Source organism: Salvelinus alpinus, chromosome 7 (assembly GCF_045679555.1).
Source record: "Salvelinus alpinus chromosome 7, SLU_Salpinus.1, whole genome shotgun sequence".
Taxonomy (NCBI): Eukaryota; Metazoa; Chordata; class Actinopteri; order Salmoniformes; family Salmonidae; genus Salvelinus; species Salvelinus alpinus.
Window position 1 is genome coordinate 34,754,660 of NC_092092.1, and position 22,715 is coordinate 34,777,374.

The window sequence follows — 22,715 nt, forward strand, 5'->3', positions numbered from 1 at the left end:
ATGCTTATAAAAAGCATTATGTTACATACTGCAGATGGAGATAAGAAAGTCAGCTAGTATTGTTCCTATGGCAACACCTTCTCCCTTTGAGAGTACCAGGATACCGTCATAGAGTCGTCTTCCGTGGTGAAAGGACACACACACACACACACACACACACACACACACACGCACACACAGAGCTCAAGTCACGAAAACAACATCCAGACAAACCAAGCCCTCAGACAGAGGGAGAGAGGAAGGGATGGATGGAGGGATGTAAAGGGATGGAGGGATAGAGTCTTTTGTTTCCAGCGTGAAGGAGACATAATTACCCAGAAGCCCTAAGAAGCTTCCAGTCAATCCCCGTGATGGAACTCCACACCTTCACACTCCTCTGTACATCTCTCTCTCACTCTCTCTTTTCCCTTGGCTCTTCTATGTCTTCCCTCTGTACCTCTTTTTCCTGTTCCCCCCTTGCCTCCTTCACTAACACCCCCCACCCCCCTCTTTCCTCTCTCGCTCTTCTCTCTTGCCTTTTCTCTAAAATGGCTGCCTTAGTAACCCTGGATTCTAGAAGAAGCATACAGTCCCACATCCACGAACACACACACACACACGCATTCAAACACACGCGCTCACTAACACACACACGCTCACAAACACACACACGCTCACAAACACACCCGTACTGAGAGGTAGTGTGAGATGGGGTGTGACTTACTGGCGGTACAGTTAATCCTGATACAGTCTGGAGGGAGAGCAGAGCAGAGGGTTAACGCTGCACAAACACACAATACCACGCGCTGGGGACCAACACACCAACACACGCTACACACCTCACTGAGAACACACACTCTCCCCACCTCCTGGGGGCAAGCTGGGAGGGGGTTACGGGCCAATCAGAGCAGAGGATATGGCGTTCTGCAATCTGCTCTGAGCAAATGGCATAACAGCACAGTGAATCCAGCAGATAAGATTAGTTGATCTCTGAATTGGCTTGCTCTGTAATTGGCTGAGGGAGAGTGAGAGGTTTCAGTATAAGTGTGTCATTGGCTACTCTGGTCAGAGTGATGGCCTCAGTGACCATGACATCCATAACATCAGGACACTGAGGTCGGCGTGGCCCCATATTTCCATCACCTAGCAACAGAGTACCAAATCCCGCCCCTGGTGGAGCAGAGGCTAATGGGAGGTCAGAGGTCATGGTTCCCCTAATACCTCAGTGTGTCGGGTGTGGTCAACCACAGCAGAGACGCAGATGCTACAGCCAGAGACCAACACACACCCCTGCATGTGTGTGTGTGTGATCTTCGGGGTGCAGTGGTCATCTGGGAGTAAGCAGGGAATGCAGCCTCGGACCGTGAGGACCAACCCTCTGTTCGACAATACACAGACAGACAGACAGTACAGCACAATAGTGTGGATGTGAGTGTTTGTGTAATATCAGATTTTGGTGTAAATGTATATGTGCACCCTGTTCTCAGGTTATGTGTGTGTACTTAGGTTGACAGTGTCTGTGTGCATCTAGGCTAACAATATGTGTGTATGTGCTTTGATTAAAAGTGTGTGTATGTGTATACTGAGGTTAACAGTATGTGTGTGTGTACCTAGGTTGACAGTATATGTGTGTGTGTACCTAGGTTGACAGTATATGTGTGTGTACCTAGGTTGACAGTGAATGTGTGTGTGTACCTAGGTTGACAGTGTATGTGTGTGTGTAACTAGGTTGACAGTATATGTGTGTTTGTACCTAGGTTGACAGTGTATGTGTGTTTGTACCTAGGTTGACAGTGTATGTGTGTTTGTACCTAGGTTGACAGTATGTGTGTGTGTACCTAGGTTGACAGTGTATGTGTGTTTGTACCTAGGTTGACAGTGTATGTGTGTTTGTACCTAGGTTGACAGTATATGTGTGTGTACCTAGGTTGACAGTGTGTGTTTGTACCTAGGTTGACAGTGTATGTGTGTGTTTGTACCTAGGTTGACAGTGTAGGTGTGTTTGTACCTAGGTTGACAGTATGTGTGTGTGTACCTAGGTTGACAGTGTATGTGTGTTTGTACCTAGGTTGACAGTGTATGTGTGTGTGTACCTAGGTTGACAGTGTATGTGTGTTTGTACCTAGGTTGACAGTATGTGTGTGTTTACCTAGGTTGACAGTATGTGTGTGTGTTTGTACCTAGGTTGACAGTGTATGTGTGTGTACCTAGGTTGACAGTGTAGGTGTGTGTGTGTACCTAGGTTGACAGTGTATGTGTGTTTGTACCTAGGTTGACAGTATGTGTGTGTTTACCTAGGTTGACAGTGTGTGTGTGTGTACTTAGGTTGACAGTATATGTGTGTGTTTGTACCACGGTGACAGTGTTTGTGTGTGTTTGTACCTAGGTTGATAGTGTATGTGTGTGTACCTAGGTTGACAGTGTATGTGTGTGTGTACCTAGGTTGACAGTATATGTGTGTTTGTACCTAGGTTGACAGTGTATGTGTGTTTGTACCTAGGTTGACAGTGTATGTGTGTTTGTACCTAGGTTGACAGTATGTGTGTGTGTACCTAGGTTGACAGTGTATGTGTGTTTGTACCTAGGTTGACAGTGTATGTGTGTTTGTACCTAGGTTGACAGTATATGTGTGTGTACCTAGGTTGACAGTGTGTGTTTGTACCTAGGTTGACAGTGTATGTGTGTGTTTGTACCTAGGTTGACAGTGTAGGTGTGTTTGTACCTAGGTTGACAGTATGTGTGTGTGTACCTAGGTTGACAGTGTATGTGTGTTTGTACCTAGGTTGACAGTGTATGTGTGTGTGTACCTAGGTTGACAGTGTATGTGTGTTTGTACCTAGGTTGACAGTATGTGTGTGTTTACCTAGGTTGACAGTATGTGTGTGTGTTTGTACCTAGGTTGACAGTGTATGTGTGTGTACCTAGGTTGACAGTGTAGGTGTGTGTGTGTACCTAGGTTGACAGTGTATGTGTGTTTGTACCTAGGTTGACAGTATGTGTGTGTTTACCTAGGTTGACAGTATGTGTGTGTGTACTTAGGTTGACAGTATATGTGTGTGTTTGTACCACGGTGACAGTGTTTGTGTGTGTTTGTACCTAGGTTGATAGTGTATGTGTGTGTACCTAGGTTGACAGTGTAGGTGTGTGTGTGTACCTAGGTTGACAGTGTATGTGTGTTTGTACCTAGGTTGACAGTGTATGTGTGTTTGTACCTAGGTTGACAGTGTATGTGTGTTTGTACCTAGGTTGACAGTGTATGTGTGTTTGTACCTAGGTTGACAGTGTATGTGTGTTTGTACCTAGGTTGACAGTGTAGGTGTGTGTGTGTACCTAGGTTGACAGTGTGGGTGTGTTTGTACCTAGGTTGACAGTGTATGTGTGTTTGTACCTAGGTTGACAGTGTAGGTGTGTGTGTGTACCTAGGTTGACAGTGTGGGTGTGTTTGTACCTAGGTTGACAGTGTATGTGTGTGTACCTAGGTTGACAGTGTATGTGTGTGTACCTAGGTTGACAGTGTGGGTGTGTTTGTACCTAGGTTGACAGTGTATGTGTGTGTACCTAGGTTGACAGTGTATGTGTGTGTACCTAGGTTGACAGTGTAGGTGTGTGTGTGTGTACCTAGGTTGACAGTGTATGTGTGTGTACCTAGGTTGACAGTGTAGGTGTGTGTGTGTACCTAGGTTGACAGTGTATGTGTGTGTACCTAGGTTGACAGTGTAGGTGTGTGTGTGTACCTAGGTTGACAGTGTATGTGTGTTTGTACCTAGGTTGACAGTGTAGGTGTGTGTGTGTACCTAGGTTGACAGTGTATGTGTGTGTGTACCTAGGTTGACAGTGTAGGTGTGTGTGTGTACCTAGGTTGACAGTGTATGTGTGTGTACCTAGGTTGACAGTGTAGGTGTGTGTGTGTACCTAGGTTGACAGTGTAGGTGTGTTTGTACCTAGGTTGACAGTGTATGTGTGTTTGTACCTAGGTTGACAGTGTATGTGTGTTTGTACCTAGGTTGACAGTGTAGGTGTGTTTGTACCTAGGTTGACAGTGTAGGTGTGTTTGTACCTAGGTTGACAGTGTAGGTGTGTGTGTGTACCTAGGTTGACAGGGTATGTGTGTTTGTACCTAGGTTGACAGTGTATGTGTGTTTGTACCTAGGTTGACAGTGTAGGTGTGTTTGTACCTAGGTTGACAGTGTAGGTGTGTTTGTACCTAGGTTGACAGTGTAGGTGTGTGTGTGTACCTAGGTTGACAGTGTATGTGTGTTTGTACCTAGGTTGACAGTGTAGGTGTGTTTGTACCTAGGTTGACAGTGTATGTGTGTTTGTACCTAGGTTGACAGTGTATGTGTGTTTGTACCTAGGTTGACAGTGTATGTGTGTTTGTACCTAGGTTGACAGTGTAGGTGTGTTTGTACCTAGGTTGACAGTGTAGGTGTGTTTGTACCTAGGTTGACAGTGTAGGTGTGTTTGTACCTAGGTTGACAGTGTAGGTGTGTTTGTACCTAGGTTGACAGTGTAGGTGTGTTTGTACCTAGGTTGACAGTGTAGGTGTGTGTGTGTACCTAGGTTGACAGTGTATGTGTGTGTGTACCTAGGTTGACAGTGTATGTGTTTGTACCTAGGTTGACAGTGTATGTGTGTGTACCTAGGTTGACAGTGTATGTGTGTGTACCTAGGTTGACAGTGAGACGGACACGGCCCCCATCCAGCTCCAGTCGGAGCGTGTCGGCTGAGTTCCGGGATGTTGTTGCCATGAGAACACCGTAGGCCCGCTGGGAGCGAAACCGTAGCGACACGTCCTCCGCCTCGGTGTGCATCGCTACGGGCAACTGGACCTTCATAAACTTACTACCATCATAGGACAGGATGGTCGCATCTAGAGGAGGGAGGGAGGGAGGGAGGGAGGGAGGGAGGGAAGAAAAGAGGGAAGAAAAGAGGGAAGAAAAGAGGGAAGAAAGGAGGGAACCAGAAGAAGACATGAATATCTGCCAGTGACAAGAAAAGACAAGTCCAGACTAGTCCAGACCAGTCCAGATGAGACCAAATCAAACCAGTGTCTGCAGTTTGATTTAAATGCCAGAAAAGAAATCAAATTGAAAGCTGCTTATTTTCCGTGAGACGGCTGAGAGAGATGGTTCTATCCTTTTTCTCTGTTTCTACCTCTCTCTGATCCTTCGTTCATCTCTCTCTCACTCCTCCTATCTCTGTTTCCGTGGAAGACCGTTGGAGGCGAAAACAAGAGAACAGGAAGAGAGAGGCCTCATGAATACTAATGAGCTCAGTGTGTGTTTGTGTGTGTGTGAATGTGAATAAGGGAGTGAATTTCAGAGGGAACAGAGGAGTGTTCAGTAAAGCGAGGAAGGATAGAGCAAAGGAGTGATAGGGAGAAGGCGAGAGAGGAAGAGAGTGGAAGAGCGGGAGAAAAGCTTTTGGCTAAAATGCAAATGAATCCTCATTAACTGGAGGTTAGCCTGTTACATCACGAAAACATAACTAACTAACACATACACTAAGTGCACATACACACACACCTGAGTAATTTCTAAACAGCTGACTAATTGAAACGCTAAAATGGCACTTCAGCAGAGCACCTGACTGAGGAGGGGCGTAGAAAGAGGGAGATTGAGAAGGAGGGATGATAATGAAGGCAGTATGTCTGAACGAGTCCTTGTGACGACTGCTCTGGAATAAAACTGAAGAAACAAACAGATCTGTGAGAATATTGGGAACAGAGAGAGAGAGAGAGAGAGATGAGAGAGAGTGAGGGAAATGGAGAGAGTGAGAGGGATAGAGAAAGAAAGAGGTAGAACCGCAGGTAGGAGTAAACATGGCAAATCACTCTCTCCATCTGTTTCTCCATCTGTCCATCCTTTAATCCACAGAACCACCAGTTACTGAGTCTCTCTCTCTCTCTCTCTCTCTCTCTCTCTCTCTCTCTCTCTCTCTCTCTCTCTCTCTCTCTCTCTCTCTCTCTCTCTCTCTCTCTTTTCAATTTAATCTCCCTATTATGGACAGATCTGAGGTGTGTGTGTTTGTTAGACATTGGCAAGAAAATGAATTACCATGGTAACAGAATCAGCTGCTTCACCATGACAACATGCTCGCTCTCCTCCCTCTCTGACTCATCTTTCTTTTCTCCATCTGTCTCTCACTTCATCTTTCCAATAAGTCTCTAAGGGATTCACTTCATCCATCACTCACTCACTCTACCTTCTTCCATCTCTCTCGGTCTGTCTCTTTTTATATGTTATATTGGTTCAGTATGGCTGTTCAGGGGAAGTAACTATACAGTAGACAATGCTTTAATAAACCAGAGACTAAACCACACCACCTCCTTCCCCCTCTCTCCATCTCTCCCCATCCGCTCACCTCTCTCACAGGCCCGTCCCAGGTATCCGGTCCCAGAGCAGTCACACACATATCTGTTCCAGCCCTCCCTGCAGAGATCAGAGGTTAGGGTTAAAGGTCAAGGGTCAAGTCAAGGGTCATGCCAGAGTAGATCAGTCTACAGACACTGGAATTCCTCAATTCACCCTTCACTAAAGCTTGTCCTAGGCACTGTACTCGAGCTTGGTTAGCGACAGTTGTTATCCAATGGAGCGCTGCGATTGGTTGGCCAAAGTTCTGGGGCGGGGGTTTAGCGAAGGGTCCTGTTGGTCGAGTTGGTCGAGCATGGCACTTTCACCGCCAGGGTTGTTTTGATTTCCAGGGCCATCCATACGTAAAATATATGCACACATGACTGTAAGTCGATATGGATAAAACTGTCTGCTAAATTAAATATATAAATTCAAGGTGCTTTATTGACAACGGGGCAGCAGGTAGCCTAGCGGTTGGGCCGAAAGGTCGCTGGTTCGAATACTTGAGCCGACAAGGTGTAAAATCTGTCGAGCAGGGCACTTAACCCTAATTACCCTCATTTGCTCCAGGGTCGCATACTACCATGTAAAACAACACATTTCACTGCACCTATCCGGTGTATGTGACAATAAAACATTTTTGTTATAATTTTTTTTAATACATTCGGTAAATATGTCTAGATAATGTCTTCTTTCTGCCTAAACCTCAGTTAAACGTGCAGGCAGTCCTTTAGAAACAGTCAGGCAGACGGCAAAATAGTACAGTAGACAGTAGACTTGACTTGAGTAAGTGGCGATGAAGTAGTACAGTAGTACCTGCAGGTGGCGCTGTGTTGGCAGGGGTTGGACAGACACTGTTTAGGAGGCTCTCTGGAGCAAGAGGGTTTAACCCCTACAGCCCTCTGAACCTCAGCCAGACGACGGATGTCCTTACTCTGACCGTCCACAAACAGGTCTCTCACGCAGCCGACATAGCCGTAGTTCAATAACGCTGTCCACACCTACATAGAGGAGGAGAGACAGACAGATTACACACACACACACACACACACACACACACACACACACACACACACACACACACACACACACACACACACACACACACACACACACACACACACACACACACACACACACACACACACACACACACGATACACTCAAGTGTGCGAACACACACACATACACACACACACCTCAGTAGGGAAGATGAGTCCTTGGCGATCCTCTGGTAATCCTCCTAGGTACAGAGTATCATCCAGGTCTAGAATCTCACTGTCCCCTGGAGCCGTGTACGCTGTACGCTGTGAGTTCACTGAGATAGTACCTACACACACACACACACACACACGCAGGTTAGGGTGAAGGGAGGTCAATGATTAGGGTGCACTGACTGTAAGTTGAGAGTCTGGTAAATGGCTCAAATGTAAATGTTAAGAGACCTTTCCCCTCTGCCCCTCGCCACTTGCCAGACCGTCATTGTAAATAAAGAATTGTTCTTAATTTACTTGCCTTGTGTAATGGCAAATACCAAAAAGGTTATGATGCCACTTACTACCCAGCTAGCACATAACGTTCTGAGAACCATATGTTTCTTAGAGCTTGGTGAGAGCGTGGTTGTCCAATGATTATTTTGCATACAACCTTCCCACAACTTTCTGGGAACAGATGTAGACTAACAGTGAAATGCTTACTTATGGGTCCTTTTTCAACAATGCAGAGTTAAAGATAAAATAGAAATAGTGACACAAGGAATAAATACACAGTGAATAACGAATAACAATAATGAGTATTGCACTACATCCCAGTCGATAAATGAGGTAGCGATGTACATATAGGTAGGGTTAAAGTGACGAGGCACTTTAATGTTTCCTAAAAGTTCAAACATGGATACATTTAATTTAAAATGTTGGACTGGTTTGACATTGGCAATGTTCTCAAATAGTTCCGAGAACATTAAGAAACAATGTTCTTTTGTGGGAATTTCAGTACGTCAGCATGTTTCCTACAGGTTTCCTCGTGGTTCTATTAAATGTCACGTTCTCAAATTGTTCTGAGAAGGTTAAGAAAACATTCCATAAAAACCACAAGAAAATTATTTCAGAGAATTGTCCACAACTGATCTTAATGAGTGCTTGTTTCCTTTGAAATGGGGTCTGTTTGAATAGAATAAAATGAAAAGTTAAAACACATGGCATGCTAGCTCCATCCTGGTGGCGCAATGAACTAATTCCATCTATAAAGAACAGAAGATTATTGGTTTGAATCTCACTGATGCCGTATCAAAATAAAAAAATAAATGTGTTTACATGATTAATGCCTAAGGAAAGGAATTTCCATGTGTCCTATCTGTGCTTGGAGTTAGCAGTTTTATTAAAAATCTTATTGAAACATTCAGTGAAAGTTTTAAGGAAGTTATTCAAAAACCTCCAACTAGCCTATAATTTCCATTCTCAGGGAGTTAATAAAACCTCCCAGGAAAACTTTCAAGGAACCAGAGTAAAACGTTCTCAGAACCTCCCTGCAACCTAAAAATGAATGTTCCCAGAACAGGCTAAACGTTCACTTCTGTTCTCAGAACGTTTAAAAAACGGATTTACCGGTCAGGAAACGTATGCATTCGTTCCCAGAACAAATCAGACACAAAAAACGTATGTTCCCACAACACCCATGAAATGTGCTTGCTGGGTAGTGACCTGGGGATAATTCCAACACACAATCGAATAAAAGAGAGAAATCCAAGAATAAGTTTAGTCCATTTATTTCCCTTCTCTTTTTCTGTCATTGTCATAAACAAAAAGAGTAAGATACGGTTAAAAATGGTCTATGTTCCCAGGCAGACTAATTCCCACCCACACAATCACTTGGCAGCAAGATATAATCAATGAGGACAAATCAGGTGCTAAACAGGTACACTACATGAACATCTCATTCCAAAATCATGGGTATTAAAATGGAGTTGGGCCCCCATTTGCTGCTATAACAGCCTCTACTCTTCTGGGAAGGCTTTCCACTAGATGTTGGAACATTGCTGTGGGGACCTGCTTCCATTCAGCCACAAGAGCATTAGTGAGGTCGGGCACTGATGTCGGGCGATTAGACCTGGCTCACAGTCGGCGTTCCAATTAATCCCAAATGTGTTCGGTGGGGTTGAGGTCAGGGCTCTGTGCAGGCCAGTCAAGTTCTTCTACACACCGATCTCGACAAACCATTGCTGTATGGACCTCGATTTGTGCACGGAGGCATTGTCATGCTGAAACAGGAAAGGGCCTTCCCTAAACTGTTGCCACAAAGTTGGAAGCACAGAATCATCTAGAATGTCATTGTATGCTGTAGCGTTAAGATTTCCCTTCACTGGAACTAAGGGTTCTAGCCCGAAACATGAAAAACATCCCCAGACCATTATTCCTCTTCCACCAAACTTGACAGTTGGCACTATGCATTGTGGCAGGTAGCGTTCTCCTGGCATCCACCAAACCCAGATTCGTCTGTCGGACTGCCAGATGGTGAAGCGTGATTCATCACTCCAGAGAACGCTTTTCCACTGCTCCAGAGTCCAATGGCGGCGAGCTTTACACCACTCCAGCCGACGTTTGGTATTGTGCATGGTGATCTTAGGCTTGTGTGCGGCTGCTAGGCAATGGAAACCTATTTCATGAAGCTCCCGAAGAACAGTTATTGTGCTGATGTTGCTTCCAGAGGCAGTTTGGAACTCGGTAGTGAGTGTTGCAACTGAGGACAGAATTTTCTTAAGCGCTGCGCGCTTCAGCACTCGCCGGTCCCGTTCTGTTGGCTTGTGCGGCCTACCACTTCGCAGTTGAGCCGCTGTTGCTCCTAGATGTTTCCACTTCACAATAACAGCACTTGACCGGGGCAGCTCTAGCAGGGCAGAAATTTGACAAACTGTCTTGTTGGAAAGGTTGCATCTTGTGATCCACGTTGAAAGTCACAGTTTGCCCATGTTTGTCTATGGAAATTGCATGGCTGTGTGCTCGATTTTTATACACCTGTCAGCAACGGGTGTGACTGAAATAGCCCGAAACAACACATTTTGAAAAGGGTGTCCACATACTTTTCTATATATAATGTAAGTATAGGTAGATATAGGGATGAAATAAACATAACACAAAACATGATAAACGGCACCTAGACCTGGTTACATAAAATAAATAAATCAGATACCTGAGCGCCCGTCCCTCTGGAAGTCGACATGGTACCACTCCCCATCATTGACCTTCCTGTCGATGGCCTTGGTCTTGGTGGTTCCTGAGCCCATGTCCAGCAGCAAGTACAGGTGACCATCCAGCATCTCGATGGCAAAGAAATCCACCTGCAACAGTAACGGCAACAATAGAAAAAAACAGTACAATATAAACATCAACATCAACACCAACAACAGTATAAAGATCAATATGATATGAATGCGTGTGTGTGTCATTACCTTTACGGTGCGTTAGGTGCGAGGGTCGGTGGGTGGTTAATGTGTGTGTGTCCTTACCTTTAGCGTGGGGGGTGTGCGTGGGTCTTTGCGCTGCTGCTGCCGTGGTTTCCCGTGGCTGAAGAGCATCAGTCCGTTGGGTTCTGTCGTTCTGAAGTCAAAGGAGATTGACCCCGCCTTCTTGGCGCTCCACTTGCTTAATGCCACAAACGACTCCGGGGTGTCAAAGGTCACAGGATCGAGGGTCGCCACACTCTCACACTTAAACGCCACCATACCGCTCACCTGATGGATGGGGAAGTGCATTTAAAATGCAACAAATTTTACATCAAATAGACGCAACAAAATAAAGTGAAACAGCGAGGAATAGAGCTGTGCGGCAATAGACTACTGAAGGTTTAGGATGTGATTTGAGACCAGTGAATAAGAAACTATGGTGTCTTACCTTCATCTTAGCATCTCCCTGCTTAGCCAGCCGAGACAGCTCCAACCGTACATCATTGTTCTTATACACCACCTAGAGGTCAGGGTTGAGGGGTCAGGGCAAGGGTCATGGGTAAGAAGTTAAAGGAAGAGAGCAATCAATAGTCTGGTATATCCCTCTCCTTGTCTCTTCTCCTTCAGTCACAATGTTCAGAGCTAGTTGGACAGAAGAAGCGAAACCTCAGGTAGCCCTCTTATGTTGCTTCCTCCAAACGTGTGTTGTCATACCAGTCTAGATAAAAGAGAGGAGACGAGGAGAGGAGACGAGGAGAGGAAGAACTTATGAGGTGCAGTGCAAAAGGCTTCTGTTCATTAGGGTTCAATATAGAACCGCTTTCTCTCTCCATCTTTGTCTCCAAGTGTGTGAGCAGCATTTTCATGGCTGCAATGTCACTCACACACACACACACACACATTCTGCTTTCATACATCAGACCTTTGTCTGTGAACTGTGCAGAACTCAGCTAAACGCATCACTGAAATACCCTTTTATGTGTGTGTGTGTGTGTGTGTGTGTGTGTGTGTGTGTGTGTGTGTGTGTGTGTGTGTGTGTGTGTGTGTGTGTGTGTGTGGGAGAGAAAGAATGTGTTTGTGTGTATATACGTGTGTGTATGTGCATGGGTTTGGGTGTTGGTGTTGGTGTGCATGAAATGTTGTACAGGGCTGATGATCAGTCATGCGAGTGTGTTCAGTCGTACATCTTAATTATTTCCCATGGATTAGCATATGATCACATTAGATATGTAAATGTCTCTCTGACAGCAGCCTGCCTACAACACATCAGTTCCAATCAACCACACGCACACGTTATGTTCTTCTATCCTCGTGGGGACCTACGATTTCCATTCAAAATCTTATTTTCCCTAACCTTAACCCTAACCTTAACTCCTAACCCTAACCCCTTACCCTTACCTTAACCCTAATTCTAACCATAACCCTAATGCTAACCCTAAACCTAACCCCTGAGCTAAAAATATCCTTTTTCCTCATGAGGATGTGGGAAATGTCCTCACTAGGGAGCATTTTCCTTGTTTTACTATCGTTGTGGTGAACTGTGGGGATTTTAGGTGTCCCCCCCCCCCCCCCCACACACGCTAATAATACTGATGCCACTCTGTTGGCACATCATCTGTCAGTTTGTTTGTGAGTTTTTATGTGTCTGTTTACTTGTGTGTGTGCACATGCATTTTTGTGCATATGTCAGTGTTTATGTGTGTACGTGTGTGTGTGCTGTTGGCCCTTTTTTGGAGCAGAGCGGATGGATAGAGGGTCTCGGTGGCAGAGCTAATTAGCATGTTAGCGCTTAGCGCTGCATCTGCTCCCTCAGCAACACTCATCTCTGATTCTCTCTGATGCTGCAGCCTGCACAAGGGAGGGTGGGTGTGTGTGCCTCTGCCAAATGTGTGTGTGTGTGTGTGTGTTTGTGTGTCGCAGCCAAATGTGTGTGTATCTCGCTGTCCCTTACTACTGTATACAGTATGAGATCATGAGTGTGTAGATTAGCCTGTAGGCCTAGCTCTGTATATGAATGATATTTGCATATGTAGATGTGTGTATTCATGTGTATGACGTGTAGATGTGTACAAGTGTGTTAGTGTGTACGTGTGTGCTCCCCACCTCTTTGAGGCAGCCCATGAAGTTGTTGCTAACAGGAGATCCAGGGAGGTCGGCAGTACTGGGACTTCCTCCCACATAGAAGAAATCGTCTGAGCCCAACATGGTGTAGTCTTCCTGGGTGTAGCCCGTAGTGGTCAGAATGCCGTCCACAGAGATGGTCACCTATGCAACAAAGCACAGGGAAAGGACACGCTATACTCACACCAAATGCAGCGCTACGCGCTAGCCAGCCGAATTAGTCTGCCCCTTTCTGGCTTGGTAGGGTCTGGGGAGGTGGTCTGGTCTGGTCTTGGCTGTGGTTGGTTGGTCAGTGGATTGGTTGGTCAGCTGGATTGGATTGTTTGGTCAGTTGTTTGGGACTGGTCTGTGATTTCATTGGTCTAGCTGTGTTTGGTTTGTGTGATTTGATTGGTCTAACTGTGTTTATTCTGTGATGTCATTGGTTTAGCTGTGAAGGGACATGTTTCCTGTCTGTGTCATGAGGTGGTTTGGGCTCGTTAGAGTATTATGGAACCAATTCCGTTCTCAGGGCAGATCTGTCATGGAGGTAGAGCAAATGCAAATCTGAGTCCAAGTCTGTGTCCTTTATACTCAAGCTGTAGTCGAGTTACAATTCCCTTGTTAGTGCTACAGGCTGCGGTCCAAAGAACTTTCAAGAGAAGTTTATCATTTTAAATATTTTGCTAATACTGTAGCTACCTAACATTTGCTGTTGTAGCTAAGATGTTGTACTGGATATACATGTAATGATAGGGAGGGACTTTACCTGACAAAGTCACAAGTCTTTGAGTCAGAGTCCAAGTTCAAGTCAACAATGGCCAAGTCTGAGTGAAGCTCCAAGTCATGGAAATCGTAGAGTCCTGGACTCGATTATTACATAAAACTGCCCTAAAAGCATTTTACTAATTTGTGCTTGAAGTCATTTGCCCTCAGGGCATCATGGACAAGATGCTATGCATATCAATTCTGCCCTGGGGGTGACCTTCACCCATACATTTAGTTCCTCATGGCAATATGCATCTTAACAGTCAGTTCCAATATTTAGGTACATGCTAGCTATCTATGTTCATTATTTTGCCAGCTATGGTATTAGCTTAGCATTGCTTGCCCCCTAGTTAAAACTAGCTGACTAGTAGGCAATTTATACTTCTTGCGTGGAGCATTGCATGGAGGAAATGTGGAACTCCCCATTTCATCCACAGACAATGGTGGGTTGACGAATTGGGGGAAGTGTTTCGTGTAGATTCATTGCCTCAATTCTGTATCTCCACTCTGAATAACGCAAAAAGCATGACTTCTCCGCTGTTCTGCCTAAATATCACCACGAGCACAAGGCAAGAGAGTAGGTGTTAGGCTTAAGCAATAACCCTTTATACCATATACCGGGGTAATTCGAAATATCGACGGTACGATTTTCAATACCGTTGGAGGTACCCCAGCAGGAGTGTGTGCTACACCAGTGCTTAAAACTATAAGTATACCTTTAAGAAAACTAAGATGTGTCAAATAAATTATGTTCAGCTCAGGTATCCAGCTTTGCATTTGGTTTGCTAACTTGCTAGCTAAGTGGCTAGATGTCAAGAACAAGCTTCTTGGTCACAGCAGGACATTCTAGCCTGACTACCAGTCTCTTTAGCTAACATTCCACTCCTTGCCATTGCCAAAGAGACTGGCCTTTCTGCAATTTTCAAATATGAACATTCTATCATTAATGAGCTCAAGGAGAATAGAGGAGTTGATCCTGATCCTAATTGATAGCTCTCACAGCTATCCTCCAATCACAATGATTATCCAAATATTGGTCACTTTATTCTCCATGGAACACGTTGGTATACGGTTGCTAAGCAACCATTTTCTGTTTGTCCAGATGACACTAGTCTGTCAAAAGTAGTCTAAATCCTCAAACTAAATATACAGGCTACTGAAATTCCAACCACAAAACCTATTTGCTTTGATTTTAAGCCTCAAAATACAACAACTTGCCTAGCTAACAGCTAAATGTTTGTTTTTGATTTTATAATTTTTATTTCGATTTTTGAGGCTCGGCATGTTGTCATGGAAAATATTAATGTTATTTCAAACAAGCAATGAGCAACTCCACCGTTAATCCAGCTACATATTGAACGTTGAGATTGCCGAAAGGCCAGTATCTTTGGCAATGACATGGAGTGGCAAGGAGTGGAATGTTAGCTAAAAAGACTGGTACCCAGATTAGAAGCATTCAATCCACTCCTGGATCAAGATCCCCGTTGCACTAAATTGTAAATAAAAAAGTGTGTATAGTGTGTGCACTTACGGTAATAGCAAATACTCCGATATGATACAGAAACTGAATGACGGTATGAAAATCTGGATACCACCCAACCCTAGTGGGTGGATTGAGCTCAACGGGATGGCGGAATTTGCTCCAAATCAATGTCCCCTATTGTGCATTAGGGAATCTAGTCACCCAATAAATGCTATTTTCAATCATTTTCAGGCTCCAGTTCAAGCAGTAATAAGATATGTGGCGAGTTTTAACTTCTTATGGCAACGTTGATGCTAAAGAAAAGCAGCACTCAGTCTTCTTTGTCAGTGATTCCACAACACCTCTTGACCTTTTTGCCACAACCAATTGTAATCGATCTGCCGTGAGTACAACCAAATGATGAACATTGGTTCTATAAAACGCAAACAAGCTTGTTGTTGATTAGCAACAACGGCTAACCCACCGGGTAGTTTAGAGTAACATGTGTACTGTAGCTAGCTCAGGCTATAGCGAGCATTAGCATTAGTATCTAACCAGGATTACCGTGGCTATAGGTAGCATTAGCATCAGTAGCTAACCAGGACTACCCTGACTATATAGCACTAGCATCAGTAACTAACAAGGATTACCCTGACTATATAGCACTAGTATCAGTAGCTAACAAGGATTACCCTGACTATATAGCACTAGTATCAGTAGCTAACAAGGATTACCCTGACTATATAGCATTAGCATCAGTAGCTAACCAGGTAAATCAGGCAAGTGTTCGTAAGGCCTCAACAGAGGCTCAGCAGCCACAGTCAGTTAGTGTGTTAGTTAGCGTGCAGCTGTTAGTGTGTTAGCTAGTAGTTAGTAGTCAGTTCCAGGTTAGTAGAATAGTAGTTTGTAGTGTGTTAGTAAATGGTGTCATTGGGGTTAGTTGTGTTGAGTTTAGTGATAAACAAGACGTTAGTAGTGATGATGGTGTTGGGGGTTACAGTGTGTGAGCGGGTAGGGGTGACGGGTTAGATTGTGGGTGCGTATGTGAGTGTGTGGAGTGGGGAGTTAGTCAGATCAGCAGGTCTGAATGATGTGACACACATACTGACTCACACACGGACACGCAGAGCGTTAGATGGGTTAGTCATGTCATTCTACACACATGCAGCCTCCTCTCTCTGCATGCAGTCAACAGCAGGAGGAAGACAGGAACGAGAAAACGAATGACAACAGAAGAGCCTGGGCTCAGCAGCAGGATGGACAGCATACAGAGGAGGAATGGAGAGAGATTAGGATAAAAAAAACGGGGGGGGGGTTGGCCTTTCTCTGTGTCTAATGGACCAATCAGAGAGGCACCATGAAGTTGTACCATGCATGGGGAGCGGCCAGTCGCGTGCAAGTGAGGGATGAGCCAATCAGGACACGCCTACATATCAACCACAGGGAGATGGGGTGAATGTTGGAAAAAGGTCAAAGGAAAGGTATAAAAAAAATTGTGTGGCTAGGAGGGGAGTGATAAGCGTAGAGTACCAACCGCCGTCATCCTGTTCTAGTATAGTTTTAGTTGTTCTACGGCTCAGAAAAAGAAAATAGACAAACCCAAACGAAGAAACGATTAGAATGGTATCTACCGAACAATGGAGTTTGTTTACCATAGCGTGTCCAATGCCTGAGTGCTTTGTGGGAGACGGGGAGAAAGGAAAGCAAAAAGTGTGAACAGAACAACTTCCAGAAAAGAAAAGGTAGAAGGCCAGTGGAGGTTAGAGAGGAGTGGAGAAGGCAACAGGTTAGTAGTATGACACATTCCATGGATGGAGGTTAGTTAGTATTACTAGCAGGTTAGTAAGTACAGTTAGTAGTTAGTAGTTGGTACACACACAGGCAAACAGCAGAAGACTACAGTTAGCAGCACCATAGTACCCCCAGCCTTGGCGCTAAAGACACACGCAAGTGCACACACACACACACACACACACACACACACACACACACACACACACACACACACACACACACACACACACACACACACACACACACACACACACACACACACACACACACACACACACACACGCATACTGTACATACATACAGTGAGTTTAGCGAAGATATGCCCTCTTTCACTCTTTCTCTCTCTCTCTCTCGATCTCTCACACACAAACACCCTCTTTCTCTCAGCCTGTCTTTCCCTCTCACCCTCTTTATCCCTTTTTTTCCCTCCCTTTCTCTATAACCCCCTCTCCCTTCCCCTCTCCCACTTCCTTCCCACATCCCCCTCCCCTGCTGTTGCCAGGTTACCTGTCTCAGGTTGCGCGTGACCTTGACATCGTGCCATGCGTTATCGTTAAACTTCCCGTTAACCGGCTCCACCAGGGCCTCGAAAGCCCCGGACCCCAGGTTGATGACCAGTGACACGGCTCCGTTCTTTAAGGCCAGGTTGACGTAGTCAGCCGACTTTCCTGTATGGAGCATCAGGCCGTTCCTCTGCAGGGTCTTAAAGCTCAGGGTGATCTCATCGCTGGAGGACTGGATGGGGCTGGGAGACAGGTCATAGCAGAAATACTCTGATCCCTTAAATGTTGCTAAGAAGTCCTCACGGGCTGGAGGGGAGAGGGTGCGAGGGTAGGAGGGACGGTGCGAGGGAGGTAGGGAGGTCGGGAGGGAGGGAGGTCGGGAGGGAGGGAGGGAGGGAGGGAGGGAGGGAGGGAGGGAGGGAGGGAGGGAGGGAAGGAAGGAAGGAAGGATGGAGGAAGGGATTGGGAGAGAAGTGGAGAGAAAGAGAAACAGAAAACATTCCATGTTTGTTTTTAATGTGTAATAATATTTATAATATGATATCAAGAGCCCCATTTTGAATGTGTGAACAGCAATGTTAGTGACAAACGGAAACCTAATAACCGGAGGCATTTCTACATCTAACTTTTTGGTTGCTCATCCAGTAGTCTGGAATGAGTTGACTGCATCGTTCATGAGTGAGTTGACATTGAACCATATGGATCTGTCGTGATACTTCACTTTCTGATGAATTCAGCAGTCATTATGCATTCAACAATCATTTGGCCTCCCGAGTGGCGCAGCGGTCTAAGGCACTGCATCACAGTGCTAGAGGCATCACTGCAGACCCTGGTTCGATCCCAGGCTGTATACCGGCCGTGTTCGGGAGTCCCATAGGGCGGCGCACAATTGGCCCAGCGTCTTCCGGGTTAGGGGAGGGTTTGGCCGGGGTCATTGAAAATAAGAATTTGTTCTTAACAGGCTTTCCTAGTTAAATAAAGGTTAAATGAAAATATATATAAATAAAAAATGAAATCTGTCATCTTCTTAACAGAGGAATGCTGTGTAGTGTGAAGTGATGTATTCTTAAGCACCTATCAGCAACTAGCCATGCCAGCCCAGTAGCGCAGACAGCCAGAACAGCCAACCACAGCTCAGACAGCTTCAAGCCAATATAGCTACTTACCATGTCCACCTTTACTGACCCTCAAGGACACTAGACTATCTCATTGCATACACACGCATGCAGGCAGACACACATCCCACACAACCACACACAGACACACCGGGAAGAGATGAGTGAGGCAACATTATCTATCTTTCTTTCACACCAATTCCCCTCTCCGAGTCATCCTTCTCCGCTTCCTCCATCACTCTCTCTGTTATCTCTCACACCTCCCTCCTCTCCTGTCCTCCTTCCAGCAGTATCTAAGGCAACCCCCTGAGCCTCTGGCACTGGCAGCATCCTCTACACGTCACCACTGACTACAATAGAATGTAACGATCTACAATGTAATACAATACATTAAAATGTAGCGATAAGAATATAATTGAACATTCTTATATCGAATATAATTTAACATTCTTATATAGATTATAATTTAGCATAATAGAATCAATTGTATGCCAGTATGTGTGCCAGGATGTAAGTGGGAACAGAAATGTCTTTGCCAGCATGTCATCATGGGTGTGACCGTGTTCTGGGTATAATTACCTCCCTCCCAGAGTGTGTGTGTGTGTGTATAAATATTGGTGTATTTGAGTCAGGAAAGCTATTACCAACTCAGAGCCTGCAGCGAGTCTTTACCGTGGAGGGAGAGCGAGAGTGAGCAGGAAACACACGTACGCACACACAAATGACAGGGCTGAGTATGAGAGGAGACAACTTCTCACAATGAAGAAAACACAGACCCTTCCACCACCATTCTAGATCTAATTTACAGTCATGCCATTCGATTTCAGGCAACCATTCTGCCATTTTGGCTCTTATTTACAGTCATGTCATTAGATCAGACAGCAGGACATAAAACATCTCTACATCGATCTGTGGGCCAGTTCACTATTCTATCACACACGTACACACACATACACAAACACACACACCCACTGCAGTTGATGTAGTGGCTCTTCTCTCCTTCTCAGCCTCTCACATAGTCATTTGCCATTTCCATGGTAACCCTGTGCAATAGGGCTACAGCTGTGTGTGTGTGTGTGTGTGTGTGTGTGTGTGTGTGTGTGTGTGTGTGTGTGTGTGTGTGTGTGTGTGTGTGTGTGTGTGTGTGTGTGTGTGTGTGTGTGTGTGTGTGTGTGTGTGTGTGTGTGTGTGTGCGTGCGTGCGTGCGTGCGTGCGTGCGTGCGTGTGTGCGTTTGTGAGAGAGGGTGATTGAGTGAACAGTACATTATCAGGGACAGCTGTACTGAATCAAAATGGCGGATAGAGAAACAGCAGGCTGACAACACTACCTGAGAGAGCGAGAGAGAGAGACATATGCTGGTGTATCTAAATCCACAGTAGTAGTCCTGTAGCCGTGGAGATAACACCCTGCACCTCATTTCAGCTAACCATGCACTTATTCTATCAGCTCCTTCCAGCCTGCACACACACATACAAGTCTACACATCGTACATACACCATGTGTACATACTAGCACACGCATTTGTTGAGACACTCGCCCACACATACAAATGGATGTCCAGCTCTAGAATGTATGCTAACCACAGGAGGCTAGTGAGGGGAGGACGGCTCATAATAATGACTGAATGGAATGGTATCAAACACAAGGAAACCATGTGTTCGATACCATTCCATTTATTCCATTCCAGCCATTACAATGAGCCTGTCCTCCCCAATTAATAATGTGCCACTAGCCGCCTGTGATGCTAATGTATGCTAATACATGCAGACTCCAGATATTAACCTTCAGTCTGGTACATACAGCCAAGTTACACCCTAAACCCTTTACACTTATATCCTATCCCCTTAACACGTACACCATAGGGCCTAGTTGCCTGACGAATCACCCTGAATCTATTCCCACTGCTCTATCGATAGCTACATACATTCAGTCTGAAACGGTCATCCTAGAAGTCGTTTGTTTGACTTCAAAATGAGGGGCATTGTATAAAACAAATTCATCAGCGATTGGATGGTCTCTAATATACACTGCTCAAAAAAATAAAGGGAACACTTAAACAACACAATGTAACTCCAAGTCAATCACACTTCTGTGATATCAAACTGTCCACTTAGGAAGCAACACTGATTGACAATAAATTTCACATGCTGTTGTGCAAATGGAATAGACAACAGGTGGAAATTATAGGCAATTAGCAAGACACCCCCAATAAAGGAGTGGTTCTGCAGGTGGTAACCACAGACCACTTCTCAGTTCCTATGCTTCCTGGCTGATGTTTTGGTCACTTTTGAATGCTGGCGGTGCTTTCACTCTAGTGGTAGCATGAGACGGAGTCTACAACCCACACAAGTGGCTCAGGTAGTGCAGCTCATCCAGGATGGCACATCAATGCGAGCTGTGGCAAGAAGGTTTGCTGTGTCTGTCAGCGTAGTGTCCAGAGCATGGAGGCGCTACCAGGAGACAGGCCAGTACATCAGGAGATGTGGAGGAGGCCGTAGGAGGGCAACAGCCCAGCAGCAGGACCGCTACCTCCGCCTTTGTGCAAGGAGGAGCACTGCCAGAGCCCTGCAAAATGACCTCCAGCAGGCCACAAATGTGCATGTGTCTGCTCAAACGGTCAGAAACAGACTCCATGAGGGTGGTATGAGGGCCCGACGTCCACAGGTGGGGGTTGTGCTTACAGCCCAACACCGTGCAGGACGTTTGGCATTTGCCAGAGAACACCAAGATTGGCAAATTCGCCACTGGCGCCCTGTGCTCTTCACAGATGAAAGCAGGTTCACACTGAGCACATGTGACAGACGTGACAGAGTCTGGAGACGCCGTGGAGAACGTTCTGCTGCCTGCAACATCCTCCAGCATGACCGGTTTGGCGGTGGGTCAGTCATGGTGTGGGGTGGCATTTCTTTGGGGGGCCGCACAGCCCTCCATGTGCTCGCCAGAGGTAGCCTGACTGCCATTAGGTACCGAGATGAGATCCTCAGACCCCTTGTGAGACCATATGCTGGTGCGGTTGGCCCTGGGTTCCTCCTAATGCAAGACAATGCTAGACCTCATGTGGCTGGAGTGTGTCAGCAGTTCCTGCAAGAGGAAGGCATTGATGCTATGGACTGGCCCGCCTGTTCCCCAGACCTGAATCCAATTGAGCACATCTGGGACATCATGTCTCGCTCCATCCACCAACGCCACGTTGCACCACAGACTGTCCAGGAGTTGGCGGATGCTTTAGTCCAGGTCTGGGAGGAGATCCCTCAGGAGACCATCCGCCACCTCATCAGGAGCATGCCCAGGCGTTGTAGGGAGGTCATACAGGCACGTGGAGGCCACACACACTACTGAGCCTCATTTTGACTTGTTTTAAGGACATTACATCAAAGTTGGATCAGCCTGTAGTGTGGTTTTCCACTTTAATTTTGAGTGTGACTCCAAATCCAGACCTCCATGGGTTGATAAATTTGATTTCCATTGATAATTTTTGTGTGATTTTGTTGTCAGCACATTCAATGTAAATATTTCATTCATTCAGATCTAGGATGTGTTATTTTAGTGTTCCCTTTATTTTTTTGAGCAGTATATAAAACTAATCAGAGTATCAAAGTTGATGGTATCATCATGAAGGCAGGCCCAACCCAACGGTTTCTGGGACCAATCAGAATGGTAAGACTGTGTTCACATTCTAGAAATCGTTAGACAGGGCGGCAAATCCAGACTCATCATGGAGACGAAACATCAGTTAGCCGGAGCGATGTGGATGGGTAGCCAGGCAAATCGCCTCTTAAAAAAATATATATACACTACCGGTCAAAAGTTTTAGAACACATACTCATTCAAGGAGTTTTCTTTATTTTTACTATTTTCTACATTGTAGAATAATAGTGAAGACATCAAAACTATGAAATAACACATATGGAATCATGTAGTAACCAAAAAATGTAAATAGATTTTATATTTGAGATTCTTCAAATAGCCACCCTTTGCCTTAATAACAGCTTTGCACACTCTTGGCATTCTCTCAACCAGCTTCATGAGGTAGTCACCTGGAATTCATTTCAATTAACAGGTGTGCCTAATTAAAAGTTCATTTGTGGAATTTCTTTCCTTCTTAATGCGTTTGAGCCAATCAGTTGTGTTGTGACAAGGTAGGGTGGGTATACAGAAGATAGCACTATTTGGTAAAAGACCAAGTCCATATCATGGCAAGA

At 45.3% G+C, this 22,715-nt stretch overlaps 1 protein-coding gene and 1 long non-coding RNA gene across 27 annotated transcripts in view; both read right to left on the bottom strand.

Annotated features, from left to right (window-relative positions):
- LOC139580875 (neurexin-1a-like) overlaps positions 1 to 22,715 on the bottom strand; it is a 61,910-nt gene that overhangs the window by 24,532 nt on the left and 14,663 nt on the right. For 9 of the 26 annotated variants that reach the window (XM_071409983.1, XM_071409982.1, XM_071409967.1 and 6 more), the window contains 11 exons: positions 17,402 to 17,703; positions 16,753 to 16,776; positions 12,874 to 13,035; positions 11,219 to 11,290; positions 10,834 to 11,058; positions 10,518 to 10,680; positions 7,532 to 7,662; positions 7,149 to 7,333; positions 6,343 to 6,410; positions 4,646 to 4,849; positions 704 to 730 (listed from right to left, as the gene is read on the bottom strand). In XM_071409983.1, the coding sequence (XP_071266084.1) occupies positions 704 to 730; positions 4,646 to 4,849; positions 6,343 to 6,410; positions 7,149 to 7,333; positions 7,532 to 7,662; positions 10,518 to 10,680; positions 10,834 to 11,058; positions 11,219 to 11,290; positions 12,874 to 13,035; positions 16,753 to 16,776; positions 17,402 to 17,703 (1,563 nt within the window). The remainder of the gene's footprint in view (positions 1 to 703; positions 731 to 4,645; positions 4,850 to 6,342; positions 6,411 to 7,148; positions 7,334 to 7,531; positions 7,663 to 10,517; positions 10,681 to 10,833; positions 11,059 to 11,218; positions 11,291 to 12,873; positions 13,036 to 16,752; positions 16,777 to 17,401; positions 17,704 to 22,715) is intronic. The other 17 variants (XM_071409985.1, XM_071409984.1, XM_071409992.1 and 14 more) reach the window with 6 other exon arrangements.
- Positions 2,983 to 4,637, bottom strand: LOC139580878 (uncharacterized). Its single transcript, XR_011676111.1, has 2 exons — positions 3,774 to 4,637; positions 2,983 to 3,102 (listed from the first exon to the last, which is right to left on the bottom strand). It is a non-coding gene; the product is annotated as an uncharacterized lncRNA (long non-coding RNA).